Below are 7,661 nucleotides of genomic sequence, written 5' to 3'. Positions count from 1 at the left end.
ACATAAAAAGCTAAGTTATATGAAAACCAAAAACAAAAATCTTCCAAATCCAACGTGTTGTTTGAATCCATACCTCTCCCATCTAGCTATAAATGACTACTAGGTAGTACACTTGATCGGCAACGTCTATACAGCCACGAAAATGCACTTCCTTTACATTATTTTTTCGAACTTTTTAAAAATTAAGGAAATCCTCGAACTTTTTAAAAATTAAGTCCTCTCCTTTGTATGGAAGTGCATTTTCGTGGCTGTATAGCCACAGGCCACTTGATCTACTCCACCTCTTATAAAACAACAATTTTTCCTGACCGACAAATACATTTCAACTCTAAAAAATATAATATTCCATCAGATATGCTCCACCCGTCCTCTCCCTTAAAAAAAAATCTTCCCTATGCCTAGGCCTTCTCTCTCCAATCATGTGGCTCAAAAATCCAAAAATATCCCTATTAACCAAATATGAAAAAAACAAATAAACCAAAAAAAATCTTCCCTTAAGGTACACCCAACATACTGTACCTTCCATTAAAGCCCTAATTCAACCCCCAAGCTCCCCCAATTCTGTCTGAATCCCACCCAACAAAAGCTTTCCTTCCATGGGGTACGATTCATTGAAGAACAGATGGGTAGTTCTTGTGGCTTGCATATGGCTCGAATGTTGTACTGGGGCTTCATACGGCTTCAGCATATATTCTCAGACCATTAAGACCAGATTTGGCTACACCCAACAGCAATTAGACACGATCTCCGTCTTCTCCAACCTTGGTGTATTTGGGGGCTTCCTCTCTGGCCTCCTCTACCAGCGCTTCCCTCCATGGACCGTTCTCTTCATTGGGGCTCTCCACAATTTGGCAGGCTACGCGGTCCTATGGCTCTATGTGACCGGGAGCTTAACATCCCCTGCCCTGTGGGAGCTCTGTTTCGTTACATGTGTTGCCATGAACAGTGAGTTGTACTACAACACGGCTTCCATGGTGACCTGTGTCACTAATTTCCCTGCCAACAGAGGGATTGTGGTGGGTTTGATGAAGGGTTGTGCTGGTCTCAGCAGCGCTGTTTTGTCTACAGTATGGCAGGCTTTTTTCCCTGAGTCAGATGGGTCTTCCTTCTTGATTGTGGCCGCCATTGTTCCTTCTGCTGTGGCCCTCTTCATCATGCCCATTGTGAGCAAGTATGAAATTGAGGGTTGTGGAAATGGGTCTTCCAGGACTATGGAGTTCCTGGCTATGGCGTCTGTGCCCATTGTGTTCTTGGCCGTTTTTCTCATGGGATCTGCCTTCTGGGACGTCAAATCCATCCAGGTTAGTGGATGTTTTTGGGTTTTTTTATGTTGATTTTTTTGGTTTATCATTGTGATCCTCTAGCCCTGGCGTTTGCAGATGTTATTTCAATCAATTTCATCTGATATCTATAATCTGTCGGTCGCTTTTGAATCTAAAATTGTTTTTAATCAAGGTTTAGATTTTTTTTTTCTGATTGTACTGCTTACTTGCTTTTGAATTTGATATCAACAGCTGAACTTCTGATTATGATTGTATTATTTAGTTGCTTTCAAATTTGATATTAATTTGTGAATTTCTGATTCTGGATGTATTAGCTTTTGAATTTGATATCAATGTTGAACTTGTGATTCCATTGTTTTTAGTAGTTGCTTTTAAGTTTGATATCCATGGTTGAATTTGTGATGCTGAATGTATTGCATAGTAGCTTCTGAATTTGAATTCAATAGTTGAATGTCTGACTCTACTGTGTAGTTACTTTTCAGCTTCTTGTTCTGCTTTCTTTCATCATTGATTGGGTTGGATTTCTGATTCTGATTGTGGGTGTTATGATATTCCTGGGCCTCGTTAACCTTGGGTTGGGTTGGTCTCCAGTTTTAACATAATCATGATTAGAGGAAGTTCCTTTAAATGAAATTGTGGGGTAGAAATATCATGGGGATTTAGTTGGAGGGGTGGGTTTTATTTTATTTTATATGACTATGGTTTTTCCTTATTTTATAAGACTACAAGTTAGATTATGTTTTAATAATGGTTGGAAGTAGGTTATGATAGATTTTTAATAATGTCATTTTTTAAGCACAAGTTTTAACACAATGAAAGTAGAATCTAGAATAGGTTTTACACCTAATAATAGTAGGTTGGTAGATTCCACTCTTTAAATTATATTGGGGTAGATTTCACTCTTTGAAAAAAATAGATTTTAAAGTAACAAAAGTAGAATCTAGAATTGGGAAAATAAAAGTAGGTTAGTGTTGATAATCATGTTTTAGTGTTTACATTTAATAAATACAAATTTTAAGATTATAATGATTAACAATATATTGATATATAATTTTTTGTGTTGTGTTTATTTATAGAGTATATAAATTTAAGATTAAAATAGTTGATATTATTATTGTTTAATATTTATATTGAGATAATATGAGTTTTTGACATTTAATAATAAAATATACTAGTATTTTTGGATTTTAATTGTGTAAGTTTATTTCTACATAATTTTCTTGTAAAATATTGATAGCACAAACTTCTACATAATTGAAATCTATAAATATTATTACAATACGTTTGGATAACAATTGATAGAAGACATTTTTTAAATAAGGAATGTAAGTTGGATGAGATTGATATAGTTAATGATATTTTTGAAGTGATAACAAGATATTTTTACATTTAATAGAATTTTTGGATTATAATTATGCAATTGTTTTTCTTGAAATAGTTTTTGAGATTGCATCAATGCTTTATCATTATGATGAGTTGGAGCTTGTAACTTTTATGTTGCTTCAATTATGAATTAATGTGTCAAAATAATAGTGAAATAAATGTAATTTTTTATATAAAATACTTGCTTGTAGGAAGAGTTTATCGAACATATTGTACTAAACGATTATAGTTTTTGCAGGGAGTTCGAGTGGAATTTGCAATTTTACTTGTAATTATGGCAATTCCCATCTATGTGGCACAAAGAGCTATTGTCCATGAGAGAACTTCAATTAAAAACTCAAAACTCTTAGAGCCCTTGAATGCACAAGGAAGTTCAAACTATTCTGATAAATATGTTATTATGGAGTATGCTAATTGTTCATTGTGGAGAGCAATTTGTTCCCTTGATTTTTTATTGGTCTTCTTTACGTCTGCAGTTGCTATAGCGTCTGGTGTTGTGGCAATTAACAACATGAGCCAAGTTGCGACTTCTTTAGGATATGCTCAAGAAGACATTGCTATATTTGTCACTTTGATATCAGTAGCCCAATTTTTAGGTCGATTTGGTTGTGGGGTTTTATCTGATTATTTTCTTTCTAAATTTAGAGTGGGCAGGCCATTGTTAATTACACTAGTTGAGTTGATTTTGTGTTGCGGGAATTTACTTATAATAATAGCAGGTACTTTTCCTCGGGCTCTATACTTAGGTTGCATTTTAATAGGATTTTCTTTTGGAGCGAATTGGTGTTTAAATTCCATTACCGTGTCTGATTTGTTTGGGTTGGGTCATTTCGGGGCATTATACAATGTGGTGATGATGGGGAATCCAGTGGTATCATATGTTCTCTCTGTGTGGATGGCTGGGTATCTCTATGATATAGAGGCAACTAAGCAAGGAGGAGGTCAATGCAAGGGAAGCACATGTTTTAATCTCACCTTCATTATTTTGGCTAGTATTTGTATCTTAGCAACTTTAACCTCATCCATTTTGTGGTGGAGAACAAAACATATTTATAGAAAAAGAACAAATTACTAAAAAGATCTTGCTATTAGAGGGGTATTTGACACACAAATGTAAGGTTGTGTCAAGATGGTGTTTTTAAAACCTACACCATTCATCTTGATTGTATATAACCCTTACTTAGGAATGATTATACGATCAAAGTTTGTAATGTTTGTGTTTAGAGTTGTTGGGGCAAGAGTTGTCAGTTGAATACTTTGTCATTATTGGTTGATACCATATATAGTTATTATTGTCAAATCTTATAGGTTGCTTATATATGTGCAAAGATATTTCTTGCTCATAGAACAATGCACGGTGTGTTTAGTAGAAGCATTTTTGTGAGGAAGCTTGTACATGAAATAATGTATTATAAAAATAATTACACAATTTCTTATTGTATAATTATGAGTTGTTTGTATTTGCAAAAATACTCCTTCGATGTATATGTGAGTACATAGTTGTGATATAGATATAGAGATAAGAGGTTTGAGTCCGCAACAAGGAGGCAAGCAGTTAGTTTTGGATGCCCCCTTGTCTAACTAGGGTGATGATATGCACATGCATAAATTATAGTGATGTTCTTTTATGTTAATGAATGAGCTTAGTATTATGGGAACATGTATGTTATTCATTTATTTTGCATATTCTTGTAATTTGTAAGTTTGCATGTTTGCTCAATAATTGCAAGAGCTTGGGTTGTCACATCAAGTTTTTGAGTCCAAGTTTTGTAAATGAGATCGTCGTGTGGGCCTGTTGCTTGGATCTTTAATTTATTGATCAATGTTGATACAATAAAAAATTTTAGAAGTCCAAGAGGAACTGCAAATAGGGAAAGAAAACAATTAAAACCAGTGCTATGTATGCATCATTACATAATATTAGATTTACATAACATAATAAAAATGTTTCAACTTTGCAACCTTGAAGCAATAAGTTACAACAATAAAAAGAAATTAGTGGTTACACTGCTTGAACTAAGAACTTAAGGAACTTGTGCAATTGTCTTGAGCATAAAATATCCTCTGCTCTCAATGTTAAAAATTGGTACTTGATCTTGTCCAATTGGTTGTTGTAGGTAGGTAGGTTTTCCATCTGGGACCACAAAAAACCAAATTGTAACATAATACCACAATAAAATTGCAATATCTCCACTTTGTGGTTAAAAACATGGTAAGAAAAAATAGCTCGACATTGACTTTTCCCAGTACTCAACAAAATTGTTTATTTAAAAGAATTGGCAATTAAATCCCTATACAGTCCAATGACTAGAATGGTTTCTGTCCACTGCAAAATAGGGTAAAAAATAATAGGCAAATGAGCATTAACAACAAAGTATTTTCTATTGGCTAAGAAATAATTCTAGAAAATGTGGTTAATGCTTTTAGAGTGTTGGCGACAAGGATACTTGTCTAGAGAAATCATTAATAATTTTAATCTATCATCAATCGATAATCTAAAATGTAAGATTTTCCACACCAAAGTTTGGGTATTGGCTTCAGCTTTAGATCCCCAGATTTGGGCACTCAAATTGCTCCACCTTTTCTCCTTAAACTTACACCCCCATCTAATATTAAGTATTGGATTTAATTTCATATTGGGAAGGAGGTTTAAATAGATCCTTTTTAGAGGAAAGCATGAAAAAGAAATTTCCCCAAACCATAGCTTGTCTTTGAATGCATTCCATTTAAAGGGTGTGCATAACTTCATAAGAAGTTTCACAGGCACCATTGACTTCATGAATATCAAAAAGCTTTTATACTTGTCAACTAGTCCAATGGAGAATTTGGAACTTTGGTAATCAACCCAACCAAGAGAATTAAAATCCCAAATATCATTGAATTGATGGACTCCTTTCTTGAATGTGTAATGACTTTGTTTGGAGAACATAACTGCAAGCAGTTGATCACGATACTAAACAAATTTGTTCCACCAAATTGACTAGGTTGTAAAACTAAATATGTGTTGAAGAGATTCCCTCCCATTGAAGAGATTGTTGACTTTTTAGCCAAGCCATCCAAATGGATTTCAAAGGAAATAACACTCTTATACGGAAGAAGGGAGCCATCAAAATTTTATTTGTCCACCGTACACTTTCCTATTTGTTATTTGTTATTCATAGTAGCAAGTTGAATGTGGAAATGAACCAGAAGTTTTCATGGCTCATCATCTATTACCACTCTTGTAATCCATTTTGCTAATAAACAAACTTCTTGAGTCTTGGGATCCAACAATCCTAACCCACCCTTACTCCTAGGTTGTATGCAGTGTAACCATGATGAAGTTTTAAAACTAGCCTTGCCATCCCAATCTGAACACAAGAGAAAGATTCAAGTAGTAAACAATCTGTTTTGGCTTCTCAAGTTTAAAAAGGTCGTTGCTTGAAAATTATTGTGAATGTCTCAAAGTTTGAATAGTGAGTAAAAATGTAAATGAAGGTATAGTTCTATTCTTAAGTTCTAATCAACAATTTTGATATTAGGATGATTTAGCCCATTCCCATGTTTCATTGGTTTAATATAGTGGAAACAAAAATTAAAAATAAATTAATTATGAAAATAATTTTCAAGTACTAATTTAAAATTATTTGTGACAAAGGTTTGGATTAAAGAGTTTTTGTTTTGATACTTTAGTTTTTTGTGATACTTATAGTTTTTTTTATTGTTTAGAAAAGAAAAATATCACAAAAAGCAACATATTTTTTAAGTACTAGCTAAGACATATGGTTCTCCTATATTCGGATGCATTTTTATTTCCATCGTTCATACAAAATTGAACAAAATAAAAGAATATAGGTAGGGACCTAATGTTTGTAGTTGCCTCTTCCAATTAAATTTTATAACCAAAGTTGCTCAACTTCTAAAATTAAAAAATCAATTTATTATTTAATTACTTTATTATCAGTAAATTCTTTTACTAGCTAGAAGCAATTTTAGTAGGGGTATAATTGATTCATTGAGACTATAAATTATAGAAAATAAAAGTTTGGGAAGCTTTGTCCAAATTATTCCAGCTAAGCTATTTAGGAACTTGTAGAATTTCCCACAAAGCTTCATTCTAGAAGATTGATGTTGATAAGAGCATTATCTTTCCTCTGGCAATGGTTATGATGATGATTCTTTCCCTTATTCTACATGTGGTCTAGCTAACACGGTCTAATTGCCCTTTGAAAAATCTTGTAGGATACCAACATAACCAAGATATTTGACTCTGTAAATAAAAATAGCAGATGTGCAATTGGACTATTGTTTTGGTTTTGATTAAATTGTTTGTAAAAGAACATAAACAAATAATTTGAGAAAATTTTCTCTACAAGTTTTAGATTTGATGAAATTGTATGTGGAAACCTAGTTGGGCTTTGCTGATCTACTTTCCAACTCTCAAGTATGAAGTCTTTTTCTATATGAGCACGTTTTAATACACATATACACATGCTTGCTTGAAATGTCTTTCATTTGGCACTGGTATTTGTTTTGAATGATATACTATAGTCAATCGGTTAAAAATTGGATTACATGATGCCATATGATTCTTCTAAGTATATGAAAATCAATACTAGTTTACTTCTAGTGGTGAATCATCTTCAATGGGCATATTCATTGGCTTTGGATTCACCAGTTAAAAGGATGAAGCAATTGGATCACAAATGTTCTAGCTTTCTCTTCTTTTGTGGCTTACAATTATTTAGAAATATTGTGATATGATAGGAAATAAGCCAAGAGTTAGAAAGACAAAGATAAGATAAGATCGATAAGATAAGATAATATTATTAGTGTCCAACAAAAGACCACAATAAGGTTCTATGGGACTAGAAGCTTACATCAAGAAAGTAGTAGACGAAGGAAGCACCAAACAGTGACCACAAAAAAACAAGAACAATAAACGAAGAAGAAGAGGAAAGCATGAGACATCACGAAAAGATTAGGTATTCATCCTCTTAGAGAAAAAGTCCAACA

At 33.1% G+C, this 7,661-nt stretch overlaps 1 protein-coding gene across 3 annotated transcripts; it reads left to right on the top strand.

Annotated features, from left to right (window-relative positions):
- The first annotated feature begins 366 nt into the window (after positions 1-366).
- On the top strand, positions 367-4,110 carry LOC149571784 (protein NUCLEAR FUSION DEFECTIVE 4-like). 3 transcript variants are annotated; one of them, XM_089813194.1, is made up of 2 exons: positions 367-1,301; positions 2,905-4,110. In XM_089813194.1, the coding sequence occupies exons 1-2, from the start codon at positions 597-599 to the stop codon at positions 3,739-3,741; spliced, it is 1,542 nt and encodes a 513-aa protein (XP_089669320.1). In that variant the 5' UTR covers positions 367-596; the 3' UTR covers positions 3,742-4,110. The 3 variants fall into 3 exon arrangements, with proteins under 3 accessions (XP_089669320.1, XP_089669321.1, XP_089669319.1); XM_089813195.1 differs by lacking the exon at positions 2,905-4,110 and adding an exon at positions 1,380-1,591 and having other exon boundaries at positions 465-1,301; XM_089813193.1 differs by having other exon boundaries at positions 473-1,301; positions 2,896-4,110.
- Positions 4,111-7,661: the final 3,551 nt, after the last annotated feature.

The sequence above is a fragment of the Cupressus sempervirens genome, chromosome 2, assembly GCF_028749045.1.
Source record: "Cupressus sempervirens isolate cs-2001-9-10 chromosome 2, ASM2874904v1, whole genome shotgun sequence".
NCBI lineage: Eukaryota > Viridiplantae > Streptophyta > Pinopsida > Cupressales > Cupressaceae > Cupressus > Cupressus sempervirens.
The sequence above is the reverse complement of the archived record's forward strand: the minus strand, read 5'-3'. Positions and strand labels throughout refer to the sequence as shown.

Bases quoted from the DNA above. Each gene is read 5' to 3' on its own strand.
- LOC149571784 (XM_089813193.1), top strand. From the start codon at position 597: ATGGGGTACGATTCATTGAAGAACAGATGGGTAGTTCTTGTGGCTTGC. The intron at 1,302-2,895 runs GTTAGTGGATGT...AAACGATTATAG, and splicing joins GGGACGTCAAATCCATCCAG to TTTTTGCAGGGAGTTCGAGT.